This window comes from Poecile atricapillus, chromosome 27 (genome assembly GCF_030490865.1).
Source record: "Poecile atricapillus isolate bPoeAtr1 chromosome 27, bPoeAtr1.hap1, whole genome shotgun sequence".
Lineage (NCBI taxonomy): Eukaryota > Metazoa > Chordata > Aves > Passeriformes > Paridae > Poecile > Poecile atricapillus.
This window is the reverse complement of record NC_081275.1, coordinates 3443875-3466178: the sequence shown is the minus strand read 5'-3', so window position 1 is coordinate 3466178 and position 22304 is coordinate 3443875. Positions and strand designations below refer to the sequence as shown.

The 22304-nt window shown below is 45.2% G+C and overlaps 1 protein-coding gene across 3 annotated transcripts; it reads left to right on the top strand.

Moving 5' to 3' along the window:
* The first annotated feature begins 8852 nt into the window (after nt 1–8852).
* ETV4 (ETS variant transcription factor 4) lies at nt 8853–22239 on the top strand. Of its 3 annotated transcripts, none has more exons than XM_058857902.1 (12): nt 8853–8974; nt 9051–9135; nt 9254–9301; nt 12736–12789; nt 14500–14611; nt 15123–15269; nt 15557–15798; nt 17640–17714; nt 17812–17880; nt 18253–18425; nt 19428–19529; nt 20170–22239. In XM_058857902.1, the coding sequence occupies exons 1-12, from the start codon at nt 8930–8932 to the stop codon at nt 20389–20391; spliced, it is 1374 nt and encodes a 457-aa protein (XP_058713885.1). In that variant the 5' UTR covers nt 8853–8929; the 3' UTR covers nt 20392–22239. The 3 variants fall into 3 exon arrangements, with proteins under 3 accessions (XP_058713885.1, XP_058713884.1, XP_058713883.1); XM_058857901.1 differs by having other exon boundaries at nt 8869–8974; nt 9048–9135; nt 18256–18425; XM_058857900.1 differs by having other exon boundaries at nt 8869–8974; nt 9048–9135.
* The last annotated feature ends 65 nt before the right edge of the window (nt 22240–22304 follow it).

Below are 22304 nucleotides of genomic sequence, written 5' to 3'. Positions count from 1 at the left end.
ACTGTATAAGTACAAGAAAAATCCAGTGAAAATTTTGTGTGATGGAAGGATTTTCTCTACACAACCTGCTCAATGAGTGGATTAAATTATTTCTGTTGCACATCTTGGCCAGAATAAAGTAATGCCTTCATTCTCTAACACTAAAAAACATTGTTGGAGAGTTTTTATTTTTCCTGCAGTTTTGGTGACACCATCACAGGCCTCAGCACTTTTGGGCACTGCAGCAGCTGCAGGGTTAAAAGTCTGCTCCGACTTTTTTTGTGGCTTCTTTCCAAAAGGTTTCAGTTAACACCAAAGGTCTCCTTATAGCTCCCTCACTTTAATAGATTTTTCCCATTGAGTTCTCACTTTATAGACTATCATTTCCTTTTCTGCAGGGGAGCTATTTTCTGGGTCACTGATCCAACCAACTTAAAAGGGATTTCATTGATTAGATTTTATTGGTGGTTACTTCAACCATAATGGCCCAAGTTGCTGGTACCTGCTAACAGCTGTGAGTCTTGCTTTGGTACCCTGGCTCTGCACACTCTTCTGCAAGTGAAGTTCCTCTCTCCTGTCTTGATTGCTTGCTAATTACTTAGCACCATCTTTACCATCTAACTAGCTCAGTTGGTTTTTATATTTCAGTGCCCCAGGTCAGCTGCATGGAGAAGTGCTCCTGACAAAATCTGCACCTCGCTCCTCTCATTTCTGTGTTTGCCTCTGGTCGTCCCTGTAATCCCACAAAACCCTCATCATACCCCAGCCAGCATTGTGCAAACAGGGGGAGCAGGGAGATCACCACTTCCAAAGCAAAATGAGCTTTATTTTGATATTTTAATTTTAATTTTAATTTTATAATATTTTAAGGGTTTTTTTTTTTTTAAGTGAAAAATTACCTGACTAACATTGAAGAGTCCTCCCTTGACACTCTTCACTTTTGATGCTTCACCTGCTTTGTTTCACTGCTCTGTTTTCCTGCATGAAGGACTGGGGGATTGTGTCTGTTGGAAACACAAATTGATAATCAAGACAAGCATTTCTTCAAATGCTTTGCAAAAAGGTACAACTCCCTCTTGACTCCTGAGCAATGCACACTCCATGCTCCATCCTGTTCTTCATGCTGCTCCAGCTGTGATCCCATTCCAGCCTTTTCCCTGATCCATAATGCTTTGCAGAGTGATGGCCTGTGCATCTTTCACTACCTTTGTTTCATGGGGTAACAGGTAGAATTTAAGGAGAAATTGCTGTGGTTTCTGTCACTAGAGAAATGAAGGTGCCAAACTTTCATAAGAAAGCAATTACTGCAATTCTAATTACTACAACCTCCATTGCAACAGAATTTAACCCAATATTTTCCTCTTTGTGGTGCACTTTGTAGTCTCTAATTAATTGTGTGTCTCTTATGAAGTAACAAACTACCTTGGCCCTCTGCAGGTGAGAAACTGAGGCACAGAAGTTGCCATTTGACCCAGATCCAGACAGAATTCCTGCTGCTCAGTGCCTGCCCCATCTCTTCTGCCAGCCCCAGACCCTGGAGAGCTGCACACTTGGTCCTCATCTGCTCCTGGGGGTGCTCTCTGTGACACCCAACCAGTTGAGCTTTTTTGGATTTGTTTCTGAGTTTCATGGTGGTGCAGGGAAGTGAAAGCACCCCAGTGAAACTGCAAGCCAGCAGAAGAGGTGATACTACATAGTGTAAAATCTGTGAGTGCCAGCAAGTGAAGACTTCTCTTCACAGATTTTAAGAAAAGGACTCTTCAGAGCAATAATGCAAGTGATTTTTAACTGGTACTTCTAGCTTAATTTCCTTTCCTCTAACACAGCTGCTTTCCTGGCTCCATGCTTCTCTTTGTGCTAAACAAAGTGCAATGGCTTTATGAGAAAGGATATCATTTTCTTCCAGCTTCTTTAAAAACTGTCTGACCAACAGGCCAAGAGGGTTTACAGAATGTTGAGAACTCTCAGAAAGGAACAGGAACAGAACAGTTGGTCCAAACCTGCCAGGAGCAGCCTCTCTGCTTCTCTTATTTCTGGAATCCAACCCTGAAGCCTTTCTGATGCTGCAGTCATGAGGAGCACTAAGAGTGATCCTGCAGCATCAGGCTGTGGAAACTGAAGGACAGAGGAACTCCCCATCATTCTCTTTATGGGAATTCTCTTATTATCTATTCTCTATTATCTATCTTATTATCTATTCTCCTTCCACAGCACAGAGAGAAGGAACTGAGGGTGAGAGCCCACTGCTCATTCCCTTTTCCCTACAAGACATGGCCCTTTCTCTGCACTTCCTCTCCTGAGCAGAGATCTCTCTCTCTTTGCTCTCACAACTGTCCTGGTACATTATAGCCATGTGACAATCAATTAACTGCACACTCTATCAGAATAAAGAAGCCACCCAACCTTATATAACTCTTTTTAATTGTTTTCTTACATTATAGCATTTTGCTAAACTTATTCTGCCATAATTCACATAAGTTAATTTCTCAAAGTGCTAATAAAATAATTGCTTCCTTCCTGTAGACAGAGTGCCTGAAATGTCTTCTCTCATTCAGAATATTATAAAAAGTGGCTGTCATGAATGCTTAAAAGGACTGTTTTATTCACAAGATGATACAAAATTGTTCTCTCAAGAGTCTGTGCTGTGTCTCAGATGGCCACAGAAGTGCAAGAAACCAACCCAGACACTTCCTTTCCTACTGGGACTGCCTGCACTGGAGAAAGTCACCCAGACTTGAAAAGCAAGGCAATTCTCATGAGTAAAGGTCTGTGAGCTGGTGGAAATCTCCCATCCTATTGCCCTTATACAACAGCTTGAAAATAAAACACAAAATTCAAACCACAAGTAAATAACTCAAACCACCATAGATCCTCTTGCAGAAAGAGACTGAACAAAAGCAACCTTTGTGATTTATATATTTAGGCTTGAGACAGAGAACTTCCTACCAGGAGGACATTCTGTGCATTTCAAACTTTGGTCAATAATCCATGTCTGCAATTTAGATTTCTCTGCACTTCACATCTCCCCTGGACTGATTATGCCAGATCCAGTTCTGGGCCTCACTGGGCACAACCTTTCTTTTCTGTGCTTTTTGTCTCAAAATTAACGAGGATGAGGAAACCTCCAAACTGTGGAAAGGCTCCTGGGGGATGAGCAGGAAAATGAGTGAGCAGAGTGCTGGTGCAGCAGAGAAATCACAGCTGCATCCACCAGGGCATCCCCAGCACCGTCCCTCTCAACACTCAGCAGGCCATGCCTGGAATACAGCTTTGATCCCTGCTATAAAGAAAGAAAAAGAGATGTGGACAGGTTGGAAAGGGTCCAGAGAAGGGCTACAAAGATGATCCAAAGCCTGGAAAGCTGCCACATGAGGAAAGGCTGAGAACTGAATGTTTTAATTCTTGAGGGGGGGAAAAAAGGCTTAGGGGAGAGCTTATGACCATGTTCCAGTGTTGTGGATAACAGCTCCAGCAGCCAGGATGCTCAGGGATGGACACCTCAGGAAGGGAATTGCAGAGCAGCCTGCATATTACCAGTCAAAACTCACATTTTCTTCTCTGCCCAGCACCCCTCTGCAGTCTGGTGGTTAATTACTGTGAAAAACGAGGTTCACATAATTTTTATAGAATTTAAAAGTTTAATAAAAAAGACAATTAGGAGAAAAAAAATAAAGTAAAGTATACAGATAGGGCCGGGTGTCTCTGCATTCAGCCAAGAGAGCACACCTTACTAACAAAGGATTGTCCCTTAAAAACAGAACCCTGCTCCATATCCATAAATTCTCACCCATATTCAGACATTCTGCTTAGGATCTTTGGTGTTCTTCTGTTCAGTTTTCTCTTGCTCCCTTCCCAATAGATCAATCTTCTTGGTGCCATTGAGATTTACATTCCCTGATACCAGAAATGCAATAAATTCCTCCCCCAGAGTTCTGGTCACTGCTGTCTTCATCTGGATAAGACAGTTTACAAATGCAGGGGTTCTCCAGCTATTTCTTTTTCCTCAGTCTTTGGGTTATACAAACAAAAGCAGTTTTTATTTTAATACTATGCCATAACCTAACATATATGTATTATACTACTATTTCTAAATTTCATCAATAACAGAAATAAAGAAAACTATATTAATACAACAAAATTTCTCATTCTTATACACATAACATTCATTTTAATATTTGTGAAAAGCCAACAATATAAAATGTATCTGTAACATTACTGAGCTTCACACTCTTTTAGCAGACTTGTTGATCACACTGATTTGGAAAATCCTCATTAGGATTCTGGCCTAAGTCAGACTGGATGGAAGATCACACAAACTTCAAAGGCAGAGCCTTTACTGACAACCTCATCAGCTGCACAGGCTCAAAATTCCAGAGATTCCAAGATTAACAAGAGGCTGCTGCAGGGACAGCAAAGCTGGCATTGGTAGGTGCAATGTCACCAACACATATCCAATAAAAATCCAAATACTGAGAACTACCTAACTTAGGACAGATGAACATTGAAGCAATGAATTTCTCTGTAAGCATCTGAAAAATCTGATAAAATTCCTGTGTCATGGAATGATTTTCTCAGCACAACCCAGGCTCTGTGTGGATGAAATGATTTCTGTTGCACATCCTGGCCAGAATAATGTAACACCTTGATTTTCTAACACTAAAAAAGTTGTTGAAGGGTTTTTTTGTCTTTCCCACAGTTTCAATGACAACAATTATCAACCTGAAATTACAGCCTTCTGATTGTATGGAGTATTGTATTTTCCTATTATTTATCCTTTTGATTGTTTATAATGTTGCTAGTTTCCTTGTTCATTTTTCTTTTCTTTTAAACCAAAAAGGGTGAGATGAAAACTCAGCTTCTGAGCTTGCTGACATGGTTTTCTAAGGACTTTCCCAGGACAGTAACTGTAAACATAGATATGTGTACATTCTTTCTGTTCCACGTCTTGTGATGGGCATCTCTCATGGCCAGTGCAGTGAGAAAGTGTTATCCTGACCATCCAATCCCTGGCTGTGGGCAGAAACCTATAAATCCTGGGAGGAAAAATAAACTTTCTTCTTCCTTTTGCCACACCTCGACCTGTGTCCATGTGATCTGTTCATCTTCAGCAGCAACAAGCAAGGGCTTGACCCTCCCTCAGTCCAAGTGCTGTGGTGTTTGCTACTGAAAGCAGCACAGGCACAGACAAGGTGTTTGTCCAGGGTGGAAGCAGTGAGAGGATGTGCTTTGCTGGGCTGAGCTGGGGCTGCTCAGCAGTGTTTTACAGAGAGGGATTTCTGTGATTCCTGCAGCAGCTCCAGGGTTGGGAACAATAGGAAATTCTAAACTCAGCACCTTACTCTGATATTCCTGCTCGAGCAGCAGAGGGGTATTGAAGAGCAGCTGGGCTGATTTCATGGCTGATGTTAAGGAACCTGAGCTCTTCATCCAGCTGTTTGTTATTATTTTTATAAAGCTGCAGGTCTGTTCATGCTCCATTCTATAGTACAGAGAGGGTTTTTTCAACTTTGAGTGTGTCACTTTCTAAGACATTTGTCATTTGATCCTGGCTGTGTCAGCATCTCTGTCTGAGAGCTTTCCATTACACCAACCACAGCTGCTGTGGGCTGCAGGGGATGCAGCTGAAATTCAGGGTTGGGGGTTCTAAAACCAGTACAATAAATGGAAACAGTTAAACCTTAGGGATGGACACAGGAGTGGGAGGAGGATTAGGCACAAAATTCAGTTGGTGACTAAGAAAAATAAAATGTAAGTCCAGGGAAGAAACACCTCAGGCAGTGTGTGTTACAGTGATGGAATAAATCTGTTGCTAATACTTTATAAGCAAGAATCAGCTCTCTGGTTTATGTATCACATCTGAATTCTCCACACACTCAACACCTCAATAAAAAAAAATAATAGAAGGCAAATAATCACCCTGAACATTAATTGTTCACATTTGATTGGCCAGGCTTTGAAAATAAATGTGACATAGAAATAGAAAAGGCCATTGATAGCATTGACAGGACATTTCTGTCAGAGAAAAAAAAAAACAAATTTAAAAGATGGCATTACTGCCTGGCTGGTACAAATGACAATGAGGTGCAGAAAGAATCACCTGGCTTTCTAAACTCCTAACCAGAAAGGACTCTCTGGGTGCTGCTGGATCAAGTAGTCCAAAACTTTGTCAGCAGTTTGTATCTAAAGGATTATATAGGTGTAATTGAAACTTTATACAGCTTTGTCACACAGGATTAAGGATGGCAAATCAAGTATATTAATATAAAAATAAATTATTTATTATGATAATGATTAGACTAAAATATCTTCATCAGAATTTTTTACTGCACAGTATGGATAGCTATAACTACTAATACAGTGTAGTGCACTAATTTTGAAACAATATTGAATATTACATTAAAGCCAAAACTATTATGAAGTAGAGATTGATGTTGCTCACCCAGACCAACAAATCTTCCACTCAACCAAGGAGTGAGCTTGAGAGCCATCCCCAGTCCAGGGAGGGATTTCCACACACATTCTAAGGAAAACCTGCTGTCAAAAGGTGGGACTGGGCTCTTAAAGTCCCCAGGCCATCTGTCAGCTCAGCAGGTAAATAAATATCTGTAATGTCACCTGGTGGTTCCTTCATCAGGTGCTTCACCAGCTCTGCCACATTTTCATCTCACTGTCAGGATGCTGAACTTTGACAAACAGCCAGGCACCAGAAACACTGTGAATCCCTCCCTTCTCCATTCCCCACTGACAGCTTTGCAAACAGGCTGAACTTTGAGTTGTTTCACCCCCACTCCAGGCAGAACATCCTGCTACAGGTGAAGACTCCACCACTGTCCTGGGCAGCCTGATCCAGTTCCTGACAACCCTTTCAATGAAATTTTTCCTAATATCCAATGGAAACCTTCCCTGCACAACTTGAGGCCTTTTCCTCTGTGTCCTATCCCTTCTACTTGGGAGATGAACCTCACTACACCCTCCTTTCAGGCACTTGTAGAGAATGAGAAGGTTCCCCTGACCCTCATTTTCTCCAGGACGAGTCCACCCAGCTCCCTCAGCTGCTTCTTTTCAGATTTGTGTTCTGGAGAGTCTCCAGTCCCTCTGCACAGTGACAGAGGAGTGAAAAGACAACTGAGACCTAAAGCTCCTCAGACATCAACATTCCTGTTCCTGCCAGCTGGATGGGAAATTAGAACATCACAGAGTGAACAAATCCCACAGCAGAAAATCCCATCCTGTTTGGAGCTCAGAGCAGAGCCAGGGATTGAAGTCAGATCTCAGTAACAAGTTTTTATTATCACTTAACTAGTAAGGGTAGCACTAAACGTGAGTGTGTGTTAACACTTAGACTTCATAAGACATTAAAAGCATAAATTTTGTAAGAACAATCTAACCAGGAGAAATATTCCCTCACAATTGTACCATAAAACTGGATTACAATTAAAAGCCCCAACAGACTGCTACAAATCATAAGGAGAAGGAAAAAATGTGGTAAAAGTGAAAATTTAGATTAATTCACATGCTTCAGTGATCTTCTCAAAGCAGAGTAAGCTGAAATTGTGCTGCATTTGACCATGTGTAGAATGTTTGAGGATGTGGGAGCAGGTGCAGGTGTTGGATGGAAATTCCCTGGAAGTTCACAGATGTGGTTCTGCTCCCACAGGCATGAACTGCTCAGTCAGGTTCTCTGGCACAGAGGGGACTTGTAGCCTATTAGCAGAAATATCAAATATACATTGACTAGATACTTAAACTTCACAGACACCCCTTCACAGCATGCAGAGCAGTACAGGGAACTGGGAGGGGTGAGATCTAGAGAAAACATTAAAAATGTAAAGTTCCATTTAGCCTTACAGATAACTATCCTGTTTTCTTTTTCTCTTGAGTACCTATTTCTCTTCCAGAAGATAACATTCCATGAATGATTATCTTACTATCAACAGGTCCTGCCTGTCACTAATATTTTTTGGAGGATAAAGAGGAATAATAAATGTTATATAGTCTCTTGGAATGTTAAAGGAGAAATTTGGGGGGAAAAAAAAGCACAGGGCCCAGGAGACAGCATCTGGAAAAAAATACACTTTTTTTAGTGTGCAAATCCCAAGACTATTTTTATTTTCTTAATGGTCTCGTCCCTTAACATTTGCATGAGTAGAACTGATTTTAGTAGCCAGGGCTTTAATTATTTTCTCTCCTGTTGGATGTGTGAGATTTCTTCCAACTCTTGCTGAAACTTCCTCAGAACAGAACTGAACGTGAAGAGCGTTTGAAAATGAGCTCAGGGAGGGAATGAAATGAAAACGAGAGGAGGGGCAGGGCGGGCCCGAGCCCGGGGCGGCCGCTCGTGAATGAACTCGGCGGAATTTTCGGGTTTTTTTGTGAATGGGAGCTCGGCAGTGAATGGAGCGCGCAGCTCCGCGATGTGATTGGTCCCCGGGGCAGAGGCCACGCCCACCCGGCCGTGGGTGACGGCGGAGGCGAGCGGGGATTGGCGGGCGCGCCCCGACGCGGAGCTCCATTCACAAATTCCGTGAAACAAAGGAGTGGGCGAGCCGGGCCCGTGAGCGAGGGGCCAATGGGCGACCGGCGCCGGGCCCACGGCGGCCTCGGAGCGCGCACGGGGCTCCGCGTGGGCCGGGGCCGCCGGCGCTGAGAGACGGCTCCGGACGGGACCCGGACCCGGACCCGGACCCGAGCGGGGTTCTGTCCCGGGGCTCCGTCCCGGCCGGGGGCTGCCGAGCTCGCTCCCTCCTCCAATTCCAAGTTTCGGCAGCTGCGGCGCGGTCTCCGTCTCTCCCGGGCAGCGGCAGCGCCGGGGATCGGAGGCGATCGCGGTTCTGCCGCTGCTGAGGATCTCGGCCCCCGGCGGCCCCCCCGGCCCGGCCCGGCCCGGAGCTCCCCTCCCCTCCCCCGGTACCCCCCAGATGCCCGGGGAGAGCGGGGAGCGCCGAGGAGGATGAAGGGGTACCTGGACCAGCAGGTGCCGTTCACATTCCCGCAGGTGAGTGGCGGCTCCGGGCTCCGGGCTGGCTCCGCTCCGCCCGGGGCTCGGTTCTGACCCGCTCCTCCCTCAGCAGCCCCCGGGCCGGGCCGGGCCCGCTGGCGGAGCCGCGCTGGGCGCTGCGGAGGCTCCCGGGGAGCCGCCGGGACAGGACTCGGAAGGTGAGCGGGGCTGGGGCGGAGGGAGGGCCGGGCACGGCCGGGCGGGGAGCGGCGCCTCCCCCGGTGCCTCCCCCGGAGCCGGGCCCGGAGCGCTCAGGGTCCCGCCCGTTCCCCGCAGAGCTCTTCCAGCACCTGAGGCAGCTCCAGGAGACCTGGCTCACCGAAGGTAGGCGGCTCCTTCCTTCCCCCAGCTCTGCTTTTGCTCCAGTTGTTTTTCAGGTTCCCCCCCGCTCCTTTGCTGTGTTTGCTCGGCTCCAAACAAAAGTGGTTTTTTCAGACTTGCCAACTTCTGCCTTGTGTAAATTAAGACTCTGAATGACACCATTGTGCTGGGCATTTGCTTATGAATGGAGCTTGGCTGCTGGCCCGCTTTCCTGGGTACAATTTTCGCTTCAGGCTATTTGTAACTGGTTCGATTTTATGCTAATTTGTCACTTAGCTTTGTTGGTTGCCAGAACGTTGATATTTTCTTAAACAATAAAGTAGTCTTTTAATTTGGGGAACCAAATGGTTCTATTCTTTCTCTTTTTTTTTTTTTTTTTTAATGTAATACTTTTGGGGGACCTTCCTGGAATTTACATACTTTTCAGTTTGGTGTCTTAATTGTTTTGACTTTGAACTTCAAGGAAAACTTTGAATGCCAGGGAGTCACATTAATTCCAAGTGAAACCAGTTCTAAACATGGTGATTTTGCTCTAATTCCAGTACTACAGATGATCCATTTTCTAGAAAATTCAAAACACATCCTCGAGTACAGACTCTTGATAAATACAGAAGTACTTATTGTGATCTAGGTACTCAAAAATATTTAACAATAATGATGTAAAAATATGTGTGGCGTTTTGAGCGGGGTAATTTCCTCTAATTTTACCACAAGTGAGGGGGAATCTTCTCAAACAATTCTTTTTTTAAGCCCTCAAAAAGATGTTTGAAGGAAGATTATTAAGGAAAAAACATCAGAAGTTTTATGTTCATTTCAAGCTGAGCTTAAACGAGCTGAGGTTGATCAGGCAGTGTTTTAGGAGGGTGAGGATTGTAAAGGTGCAGCAGGAGTTATCTGCAGGCTGTTTCCATATTGAAATATTCATGTAACTTTTATCAGAGCAGGAAAATAGGTATTAATTGCTGGTCGTGTAATTGAGCTGCTGAATGTGCAGGAGATTGATTTCTTTCAAATCTTAGAAGAACTCGAGCTGCCAATAAGTTTGCCTCAGAACTGATTTTTGGTAGACTTTTAATTTTAGATTTTTCTCATGTCTGATAATGTTTTTAGCTCATCAATCTGAAGAATTTCCATGGAATCTCTTACAATATCTGAGTGTTTGTAGGATCTTTTAAGTCCCCTGTGGTCACATGTGGGCTCCCAGCACCGGAGAGAAAGAGATGCTCTGCTTCTAGCCAGGATTAGTAAATAATAAAATGATAATTCAAACCTTACTGCATGTTTTTGGAATATAGGCAGAGATATTATTATTATTATTATTATTATTATTGTTATTGTTATTATTATTATTATTCATAGCTCATAGTAGCTAATCAGAGTCTCAGTGAAATCCCTGAGAAATTCAACATAAATTTTAATATTATAATTTATGATTTTAGTCTGCATATAGAAGAACTGGCTTCTCCCATGGTTGCTCCCATTTCCAGACTTGTAACAAGAAAAATGACCCTCTGAAGCAAACTCTTGTTTTTTCCTATTCACCACTATGTCAAAATATTTTCCTGAAAGGTGTAAATATTTTTTACTAATGTCCTGTGTGTGCTTCCATGTCAACATTTGTTCTAGAGATGAAGGCATCAGAACACTGAAGAGTACCTTCCTAAACAATGCAGAAGAAAAGGGGAAAACATAAATATGTTATTTATTATTTTTCCTTATCACATTTGATTTAGGAAAAAAAATATTTATTTATTTACAGTTTTTAGTGTTGCTTTTTAAATTAAAGTGAAACAAACCTAGGATGGAAGCAAACTAGAAATAAGGCATCAGCCAAAAAAGTTAATGAATTTAAACCACATACACATCTATATATATATGTGTTTATGTGTGTCACTACATATATTTGTGTGATTTCAATCACAGGTGTATCTCTCTGTTATCTTTTAAAAATACTTTTAGTAGTGTCAGTTAACAGTTGTTTTCTCTTTTTGGGAGTCAAATAATTATTCTGCCTGTAGATGGCTCTTAAAAGAAACTCATACTGAGAAATCCTGGGCCTGGTTACTAAAAATCCAGTTTTCCTCTGCACTGTTTTTACGAGGATCTGGCAGACTTGGGTGTGAACCTGGGAGTTTGTAACTGCATGGAATTAACTCTGAGCCAAATAATTAATAGAAGCATTCAGAGAAACAAACAAAAGAAAATTTCCTTGGAGAAAAGAGGCACAGGCAGGTGCTGTGATGGATGCAAGGAGCAGATTCACATCTCCAGGTGTCCTTAGGCAGAAAATTTAATTTCCAGTGTTCCAGCTCTTGGAAGCTGTGTGGGAAATGGTGGGGTCAGTGTTGCAGTCTGAGAGACTGGAACAAGACCAGAGCTGGGTTTAGATGTCTCATTAATTATCCCAGGTCTTCCAAGTACTGGTGTTGGTTTGGTAGTGAAGTAGGTAGTGAATATAAAAATTGAAAGTTGAAACTTTCAATTGAAATTTGAAAATTGAATTGAATTCAATTGAAAATTGAAAAATTGAAGTTGTCTTCTGGCAAATGTCTCTTTAGACTTGTAGCCCAGGCTTGTAGCTGTGTGCAAACATCACTGCCCAGCAGTGAGGGTAGATGCTTTCACTCCAGCCTTGCCCTTCATTTCACCTCTGCTCTACAGCCTGTTGCTTTCAGTATTTAATTCTCTTGTGACATCACCAGTGATGCCAAGGAGAGCCTCAAGGCTGGGAAGTTCAAATTCTGCTCATGCAATATGATCCTTGTCATTTCCTCTATTTCCATGTCGCTTTTCAAAGCTAATTCAGAGAATGAATTTTCTAGATGCTTTTTCCTCAGTTCCCCATCTTGTATTGTTTACATTTCCAGTTTGTTGGCACACAGGTTATTTGAAGGAGCAGCAACTGCAGAGTGAAGGGTTTGGCCACTTCCATTCTTTTTCACCACCTGTTAGCACAGCAATTCTCCCTGAGGTTTATTTTTGGCATGTCTAGTCTAGCTTATTTTCAGCTGAGATTAGTGGGCTTTATCCTTTATGTCCCTTAATTCTGACTACATCACCTCTGTTTTAGAGCTGAGTGCAATCTGTTGTCCACTCTGCAATAACAAAAATTGTGGGTTTGTCTGTTTTGTACTAGCAGCAGCATTTCCGTGACAGGCTTTATGAAATAACAACAATCTGCAAGCTCTCCCTTCCCTGCAGTAAAAGGGATGTAAAAGTAATTGCTAGAAGTTATAAAACAGGGGGAGGATTCTCCCCAAGGTTTGTCCCAGGACACACATGTATTCATTAATCCCAAAGGGAAACTACCCTTAGTCACTAAAATCATCCCTGCAGAAAGCTCAGATCTTTCCTGCACAGATTTATTTCTGCCTTAGTGTTAATTATATTGTACAAAGTGCCAAAACTAACTCCTCCCTCCCTCTCTCTCCTGACAGCTCAGGTTCCAGACAATGATGAGCAATTTGTGCCTGACTTCCATTCAGAAAACTGTAAGTAGCATGGGGATGCTCACGGGCAAATCCAAATTGTGGTGCCTTTTCCCCCATGTAAACTGAAATTAAACACCTTTACTGCTTGCTCTTGTTTTCCTCCTTTCCCCAGACATGGCCCTGCAGCACAGCTTGGTCTCTGAGCCATAGATGTTATTTCTTTCTCTTTTTGACCTAGAACTGAGGAGAGGGATGGTCCCACGTTTCACCCTGAGTGCATCAATGAGTCAGGTGTAATGTGATAGCCTGTTCCAGCTATTAGGGGCTGGAAAGAACTGGCTGCTCCTAACAAATCCAGCTTCTTGAAAATTCCATGCAGTTCAGTGTCCTGGAGAGAGCAGTTCTTTCCCCTCTGAGACCCAGCTGATCCATCAGCATTTCCAGACAGGCTGCATACATCCATTGACAAGAAAACAGACACAGAAAACTCTTTTTCTCTTCTGGCCCTCCCTTGGGCCTGGGCTTTTGCACAGATGCAGGAGTGTCATGCCTGGAATGCTGAATCCAGCCCAGGTGTGTGGAGACCCTGGGCCAGGGAGTTCTCCCCTTTCTCAGTTTGGGCAGTGCCCAGAGCTGTTTGTGGAGCTCCTCTGCTCCAAGTGGCAGCAGCCACGGGAGCCAGGAGCAACAAAGCTCTGGGATCTTGTGGGTTTATTTATGTATATCGAGTCTGTCAAGCTCTCTGAGTGCTGGCAAAATGGACTTTTCTGGTGTGGGATGAAGCCAAAGGCAGCCAAAAGGAGTCAGGGTTTTTTTTGGGGGGGAAGGGGCAGATATCCCCCTCTTGGTGTGAGAATTAATTCTGGGGGAGGATGTTTATAATAGAAGTGTCCTGTGCCATGAGAGGCAGCAAAGCTCTTTTTCTGGCCCTTTAACCAGCTGCTTGCTTCTGAAGGGACTCTTAGTCCTTGATGTGAGGGAGAAGTGGCTTGAAAACGGCTGGTGCAGGTTCAGGTCACTCCTGAAATAAACTCATCAAAAATATGAGGTGTTAATGGATCAGGATGTTCCTTCCCATCCTAAAAGCAGTCACAGTGCTGAAAATCCCAGACACAGCAGCATCATGGGACTTAAAGAGGTGGGAGTAAGCTGGTGATGAAGGACTGGAGATGGCCTTACTAAAAGATTACAGCTTGGATTTGGAGGGCTGATCCTTCCCTAATTTGAAAAAGTAGCCTAGACTTAGGTACCTTTCTGGGTACTTTCCTTCCTGAATGCCAGTGACCTCCTCAGAGCAGCAGCAGAGCCCACAGGCAATGGTAGAGGATGCTCAGCCCATCCTTCAGCCAGGACAAGCCTTTCTGAGGAACTATGGAGCAAGTTTTGTCCCCTGCTGGATTGAATAAAGCATAAGAAGTAAACACCCACATGCCACTTGCTGGTGCTGTAAACTGCAACCCACATTTGTTATTCATGAAATTCTGACAAGCCCAGGAATATCCCTCCTTGTCTGCATCAGGCACTTGCCATGACCAGTGCACTGAAAATGGAAAAAAAACCTTTTATATTTTTTTTTTCCCTGGACTGTCACCGGTGTTTTGGATGAGCTGAGTAGTTTTGAGACCTCCCAGTCCCACATTCAGGACTGTTATTCTCTGTTAGCATAGCAGAGATTCAGCAAGGGGACTCCTGCATTTGGAAATGCCTGATAATCACAGCTCCCCATAAGGAAGAAAAGTGTCAATTTGATCTTTCCTTTCTCTCCTGCAGTAGCTTTTCACAGTCCTCCTGCTAAGGTTAAAGAGGAGCCCCAGAGCCCCTCGGAGCCCTGCAGCCACGAGCAGCCGTTCCAGCACAACAGCGAGCAGTGCCTTTATGCCAGGTAACGTGGCTCCCACAGACAGGGCACAGGAGCTGCTCTGAAATCAAGTGCTCTGCATTAGCTGCTGATGGAGAGTGTGGCCACAGCCCTGTCTGTGTGCTGAGTACAGCCCAGCAGCTCTGGCCCCCAGCCAGGACTGCCCATGGGCAGCTCAGCCTGTCAACATCAGCTCTGGGATTGCCTCTTTGCCTCCTTTTTATTCTCCTTTTTTATCCTCCCTGTCCCTCAGCCATCCTCAAACTCAGCAATTTTGACATTTACCACCTGCCTCTCCCCACTGCTTTCCAAGATCTGCCCCACACCTGACCCCGCTTGTCTGAGCTGTGCTGTGGCTTCTCCAGCACAGAAACCTTCCCCAGTTCTCTGCTTGGAGAAACAACAGGACAGCAGGGAGTTTCTGCTGGGGTTTTCTGGCCCAAGGGTGGGGACAGCACACTTGACATGTTCCAGGTGCTGCCACAAGTCCTTCTTGGAGCACTGAAATGCTGCAATATCTGTTTGGCTGTTCCAGTGCCTATGACCGACCCAGAGAGTCCCCCAGCCCCGGAGTCCTGATTCAGCCACCGCTCCAACAGTTCCCCAGACAGGACAGGAGCTTCCTGAGCCCTGCAGGGCCACCCCACTGCACATCCAGCTGTGGATACCTCAGTGAAAACAGGTGAGTTACTGCCAGGGGAGGCAGGGCTGCAGTGTTCCTGCATTTACAGCGAGCACAGGATCCCTCCTGTGGGACCCACCACTGCTGCCTGGGGTTTGATGTCCATAACCTTAACCCTGCCACGTTCTGTGGGTGATGGGCTGTGTAAGATCCTTCTCTGGGGTCTTTCCTTGTCCCAGCTGTGAGTGAGCTCCCAGAGCTCCAGTAATGGGCTGAGGAAGTTTCTGTCCCTCAGCTGAAACCAGAGGGCTGAGAAAGCAGCTCTCTCATGTCCTCTCCCTTCTTAGCTCTGCGTATCAGCCTCCTGTGGAGATGTGCCATTCCTTCCCACCCTCCCAGGGCATGGCCCAGCAGGACCCCATTGCCTACCAGTGCCAGCTGCCCAAGCCCTGCCTCCAGTACCCCCAGCAGAGCTTCAAGCAGGAGCCCCAGGAGCCGCAGTACGAGCAGGAGAAGCAGGCAGGCAGCAGGCAGCAGTTCCCAGCTGTGGTGGTCAAGCAGGAGCAGGTGGATTTCGTGTACGACTCAGGTAGGCAGAACTGGCTCTTCCTGGCTGGGTGAAGCTGGCAGAAATGGGGTGAGCAGCTCCTTGGGGAGCATCCATCACTGCTGCTGCCTGAGCTTTGGCACAGACCCGCTGGGAATGCGGAGTTTGTGTTGTCTGGGGGTGGCACCAGGGAAGTGAAACAGTTCTGTCTCTTCACTGCAGCCAGGGTAAGGCTGGGACACTCACCATGGTTTCTGTCAGAGAGCTGAAGCCTTTGCAAGATGGAAGGTAGAAGGTGATGTTAAATCCATTCAAAGCAGATTGAAGATTGGGGTTTTCCCACCCAAGGGAGTATGTAGCCAATAAGGAGACTCTCAAAATTCATGATTAGCAGACTCACACCATCAGAAATGAAGAAAGGGGTGTTGCCAGTTTCACAGGGAGTTTTTTGTCTATGGGGTATTTGTGAGCTGGGATGTTGCAGAAAATAAATGAGGTGAGCTCTGAAACTGAGCTGAAAATGGTCTGTAAAGGGCAGCAGAGAGGAAGGAATCAAATATGTTGGATCTTGCACAGAAAAACTGCCTTGGATCCTTGCAGCAGCAGTCCTTTCTGAGCTCTGGCAGAGGAAGGGGGCTCTGGGTGGGCTCGGCTCAGTGCCAGGGTGTTGCTTGGTGTCCCTTGGAGGATCAGCTTCCACCTGCTACTTCCCATGGGAACAAGGCTCAGAGAGCAGAGATTTCAGGGGATGATGAGAAAAAAGTTTATAATGCCAAAAATTGCTCTCTAGATGGCAGATCCACCAGGTGATCCTCTTGTTTTTCCACAAGGGATAAATCCTATTTTTCTGGCAGATCTGTCCAAAGACTCAGTACCCTGAGATCACAATATCCTCTTCCAGAGGGAATGTAGGTACTTCTGGTTTCCTGGTATTTTAATGGGCATCTTGAATTGTTTCCTTTAGCAGAAATAAACACATAAATAAAAAGCTCCTATGAGGGTATCACTGTGATATTGATATTACTCTTTCACTGGGTCCTTCTGTTCAGAAAATGTGCAAACCCAGAAGATAGGAATGTGTTTTTTGTGAGAGTAGTTTATGATTGTAATAACACCCAGTCTGTCAGCTCAGAGTTTACTTCCCTTAGCATCAGCAAAATATCTGCTGGAAGCAATGGCCAGACATAGGTGTGAGGAAAATATAACATAAACCTTTCCAAAGCTCCCAATTACAGCTTCTGTTTCAGCTGTGTACAGTAAATAAAATGCAGTGTACAGACAGCACCATACACTACACACAGAAACAGGAAAAGACTTCCTGCTTGTTATAAACAAAGGCTGTTTTTTCTTTTTTATTTTCTAAACTGTTTGTGAGAATTGCCCATCATGATGTGAAACAAAACAGGGAGACTTGAGACATCTGAAATTACATTTGTGAGACTCTGTCTGCAAAGCATTCAGGTGCTACTGCTCTTCATTTACATCATCATCATAATTTCATAAAATGAAATGCCTTCTTACCTGGGAAAAACAGCAGAAAAGTGTGTAATTATCTTAAACTGAGATGAGAGAGAGGTTCATATGTAGCCTGTTGTCCATGATTTTGTATAAAAGTGATGTAGAGGTGACTGGCTGGCTGTCCTGGCTGCTCTGAAGGATGGTGTGTGGTAGGGCCACAGAATCTTTCTGCTCTAATTCATGATTGGAAGGATGATGCAGATGAAGCTGATGATGCAGATGAAGGCTCAGATGCAGGCTGAGCCCTCAGGAGGGCTCTGGGAGGACCTTGCTTGGACAGCTGCACTCACCATCCACCTTTGCAGTGCAAGATAATTTTGCCACCTGTGCTTTTTAAATAAATGAGTTTGTTAATTGTTCTGTAGATGTTCCTGACTGTTCTTCCATGTACATAAATGCTGAGAGTTATCCAAGCCATTCAAACACAGAAGATACATTAGGTAAGAAATGCAGAGACTGTCTTCTTTTCCCTGCACAGAATTGTCCTCTGGTACCACCCTGGCTGGCTGTGACTGCTGATGTTGCTTTCTCTTTCAGGCTGCAGCTATGACAAGCAGATCAGGTCCTTTACTGATGATGTCTGTGTTGTTCCAGAAAAATTTGAAGGTTGGACAAAGAATGTCTTGGAGTTTTGGTGTAAGATAGGGTTACTCATCATCTTAGCCAGCCACTAGACTGGTGCCTACGTAGTTCATTACAGTTCTTGTAGGTTTGTTTGTACTCAGCTTTTTGGAATCCCATTTTTTGAGCTTTCTTAGCAGCAACCAGGCCCTTTAGCATAAGTGGCTTAATTGTGATATATATCAGAGCTGCTCTTGGAAGAGTTGCTTGTGAATTGGCCACTGTTGTATGTGAACTGAAATATTCCAGGTAAACATTTGTGAAACTGTGAAATGTGCTGTTTTTTTTTTTTTTCCCCTTTTTCCCCAGTGGTTTTTGCACTGTTCTCCTTAGAAACATCCTGTTTGTTCCTCTCAGCAGGAGACATCAAGCAGGAAGGCGGAGGGTACCGGGAAGGACCCCCCTACCAGAGACGGGGATCGCTCCAGCTCTGGCAGTTCCTGGTGGCTCTGTTGGACAATCCCACCAATTCCCACTTCATTGCCTGGACTGGCAGAGGAATGGAGTTCAAGCTGATTGAGCCAGAGGAGGTGAAGCCATTGAGGTTCTCTACAGGCTCAGGGGAATCACCCACTGTTTCTGGGGCTGCAGATTCTCAAGTGGCTTTTCCTCTGCCCTGTGGAGTTTCTGCCTGCCAGTCGTACTCGCTAGACCCTGCAGCAAGTCAGGGTTTTTAGAAGAGGTCAAAACACTCGAGTGACACAAATATCAGGTTTAAGAAAGGCAGTGAGTCAAATTATCCACTGCCTCCATTTCCCTGGACACTTCACTCTCAAGCTTGCAGTGACCTGTGCTGTATTTTCATGCTCCATACTTGAGGCTGACATTGAGGTTTGGAGTTTTGAACCCTACTGATTGCAGAAGTTTTCATAAGAATCTGGAAGCAGATATATCCTAGCCTGTCTTTATTTCAAAATTACTTTCACTGAAGTGCAATTTCAAATGCTGCCATGTTCCAAAAAAACCCAGTGACACATGACAGTATCGGGGAGAAGTGTCCATTAATATCTGTTCATATCTTGTTCCAATTAGAGCTGCATTTAGCACTGTTCTTGCTACATCTCAAAATTTATGGGCACTTTCAGTGCAAGTGAGTTGTCTTGGCAGGTTGTCATCAGCTTACAGCAGACTTCTGAGTCTTGTGGATAAAGCTGAAAATCATGTAGGAGTAGGAAGGCACAGCTCTCTTCCAGTGTGTTCCCTCAGCATTGGGCTCCTGATAAATCTGGGACCCTTGAAAATTAAGTGTAACATAGGATAAAGCAGCCCTTTAGTATCCTCAAGCTTTCAGGCTGCTGGAGAGTGAGGAGCAGTGGTGACAGTAAATGAACTCTGTAGTGGCCAGAATTTTTCTGTGAAACAGTGTTTGAGTTCACTCATGTTAAAAAGCTGCTAAATTATTGATGAGTCTATTATTGAAATGTTTGTGTGTGTCATGGTACCATCTGTGAAAAGAGAACCAGTTGGAGAGCATTCTTTTCTCTTGGGCTGGGTTCACAGACATTCCCAGAGTTTTGGTGCTTTATTTGCAGGTGGCCAGGCTGTGGGGGATCCAGAAGAACCGTCCTGCCATGAACTATGACAAGCTGAGCCGATCACTGCGCTACTATTATGAAAAAGGCATCATGCAGAAGGTCAGTTTGCAAAGTAGGAGGAAACTTCATACTTTAAACTTTGTGCTTAAACTTTATGCTTCTCTTGTTTGAGGCAAAAAGTCCTACAGACAGAATGTCCTTGAGCTAGCCAGGGATCCCAGGCTTGCTCTCCCCAAAACTTCTCTTTGCTGTAGCTAAATGGAGAAGCTGTGAAGGAGCTGAATGTAGGCAATGCATGAGAAATAAAACGAAGAGGAATTATGATTTCTTTTCTGTATATGGCTGCAGTCAGGAGAGTTGGAATTTACACAGCTTCAAGGAGATGTAATCATTCCTTCCTCTGGTGAGAGAAAGGCTGCCTGGAACTTGGTCCTGTGTGGTAGGGATGGTCTGTGGCACAGCCAGGGCCCTGGAGAGATAATTGGGAGTGTAACAGTACAGACTGTTCAGGGACTGCTGCTGCTGTTGTTACCAGGTCAGAGAGTGTCAGCTGGCAGCATCCCAGTTCCCAGGAGCTGTTCCAGGGGAGCTCAGAGCAGCAGAGAAGCCAGAGGACAGCACAAGGACAAATGTACAACTCTGACTGCCGCGTCTCAGGGCAGGCAGATGTTTTTGCAAGCCTTCCCTGGTGCTGCCCCTGGGCCTGCAGCACTCACCTGGCCTGGTGTTGTCCCTGCAGGTGGCTGGGGAGCGCTACGTGTACAAGTTTGTGTGTGAGCCTGAAGCCTTGTTCTCCATGGCCTTCCCCGAGCAGCAGCGGCCGGCGCTGAGGGCAGAGTTTGAGCGGCAGCTCAGCGAGGAGGACACGGTGCCTCTCTCTCACCTGGATGAGAATGGATCCTACCTGCCAGAGCTTGGGAGCTTCCCTCCAGAGCTCTACAGCAAAGGCTACACCTACTAGCACTGCTGGGAGCACTGTGCTGTGGTTGTGGATGGAAGGAGATGGCTGGTTGGTGTTCAACTGGTGTCAGCATTTGTTCAGGCCAGCACCCAACTCTGGATCCCTGCTTTGGGCAGGACAAGAGCTCAGGTACACAAGTGGGTGATCACCTCACAGCAGACAGGGCTCTTGTGTGCTTGTGGTAAAACTCTCACTGTGTCAGGATGGGGCACGTTCTCAGCTGTGCAGATATCCCAGCAGCAGAGCTCCAGCTCCAGCAGCAGATCAGTAATTGGTGCCTCAGCTGTATCAAACACCTTCACAATCCCCCTCATTGCAGAGGGACAGGATGCTGCCCCACCAGGTTTGTTTTTTTTCATGTATGAGAATGCTACAATGCTGCTGCTGCCTCCATTCCTCCAGTACCTGTCCTGAACCTCTGTATGACCTGATTTCAGCTCTGACCAGAGGAACTCCCTCTGAAAGGCCAGTTAAGCCTTCTTCCCAGGCTGGCTGCAGGACAATGGTCACAGACCTTGGGCATTCCTTGAGGAGTATTCATTGTCTTGTAGGGTGCACACTCCTGTCCTTCACCTCCTTGCTCGTGCCAGGAGTTTCTGGTACTCAGGCACTCTGAGCAGGGTGGGTGGAGGATGGCCAGGATTAGAACGTGCCCCAAAGCCATTCTGGGGAACAGAGGAGTGTGGTTGCACTGAGCTGGGGCACAGATCAAAACCAATGCCTCCAATAGAGGGACTGTGGGAAGCAGCAAGGCCTGAGACACCAGTTCAGTGTAGTGCTGTGGCTTTTCCAAACTTTAAAACTTCTTCAACAAACACTCTCAGGATATTTGAAGAGCTGCCAGGCTCTGGCAGCTCCTGGTGGAACACTTTGCTGCTGCTCTCCCAGGTAAGGAGGCATTACATTTTTCCAGGGTTATGATGATGATGTAAAGGGAGAGCAGTAGCACCTGAATGCTTCTGCAAAGTCTCAAAAATGTTTCAGATGTCTTGAGTCTCCCTGGCTTTTTCACATCATGATGGGACATTCTCACAGTTTAAAAAATAAAAGTGTGCCCATCCTGGCCCTGGCTAGAGAATTGTCTGAGGCAAGAGAAGAACCTGGTGGAGGTGTGATTAAAAAATGCTATAAAAAGTAACCTAAACCATACATAGATCTTAATATAGGAATTCAGACTTAAACCCAAATATTTGCATGTTTGAGGGGAATTTGGATGTGAGGAAAAGGCAGCTCTCTTTGCAGTCCAATGCAGCACATGCAATTTAACTAAACTGGCAGGTTTTCCTGGTAAACAGCTCTAATGGGCACCACATCCTGATTAAGATGTGTTAAATTTTTTAATTAGCAGCTCCACCACGTTCCCAGTTAGACAAGGAGCAGTACAGTGTATTCATACAGAAAAAGTCTGTTTCCACTGCTTCAGATTGATGTTTCAGCTGCTGAATACAGAGCATTGTCAATCCTGCCAGCATGGTAGCCTGTAGAAAAAATTCTGTATATTGACTGAAAGCTTGATTTCCCCTGATGACTCTCCCCTGCATGGCTAATGCCAACCCTCCCAGCCTCAGTGCAAGAGCCATGAAAGGCAGCATTCCCTGCCTGAGGAGAGGCCAGGTCCTCAGAGCAGTCTGCTCTGCTGCTGCCTTTGCAGGCCCTGTGCAGAGTCTTGGTGTTCTGACAGTTCCTGACCCTCCTGCCTTGCCCTGCACCTCCCTGGGCAGCACAGTTCCTGTGCTGTCCCAGAAATGAGGGTGGAGGGGAACCCTTCCTTTGGTATAACTGCCTTTACTATTTATGAGTGTAAAAATACTGCAACTAATAAATTGGTCTTTGGCCAGCACAACTTCACTGATTGATCCTCTTTACTTTCTGAGCTTGCTTTGCACTTGTCCTTGGCACCAGCTCACAGCTTT

What these genes read in the sequence shown, in the direction of transcription:
- ETV4 (XM_058857900.1), top strand. Translation starts at nt 8,930, where the DNA reads ATGAAGGGGTACCTGGACCAGCAGGTGCCGTTCACATTCCCGCAG. An exon ending in GCCGGGACAGGACTCGGAAG is followed by an intron (nt 9,136 to 9,253) that starts GTGAGCGGGGCT and finishes CGTTCCCCGCAG; the next exon opens with AGCTCTTCCAGCACCTGAGG. An exon ending in GGATTTCGTGTACGACTCAG is followed by an intron (nt 15,799 to 17,639) that starts GTAGGCAGAACT and finishes ATTGTTCTGTAG; the next exon opens with ATGTTCCTGACTGTTCTTCC.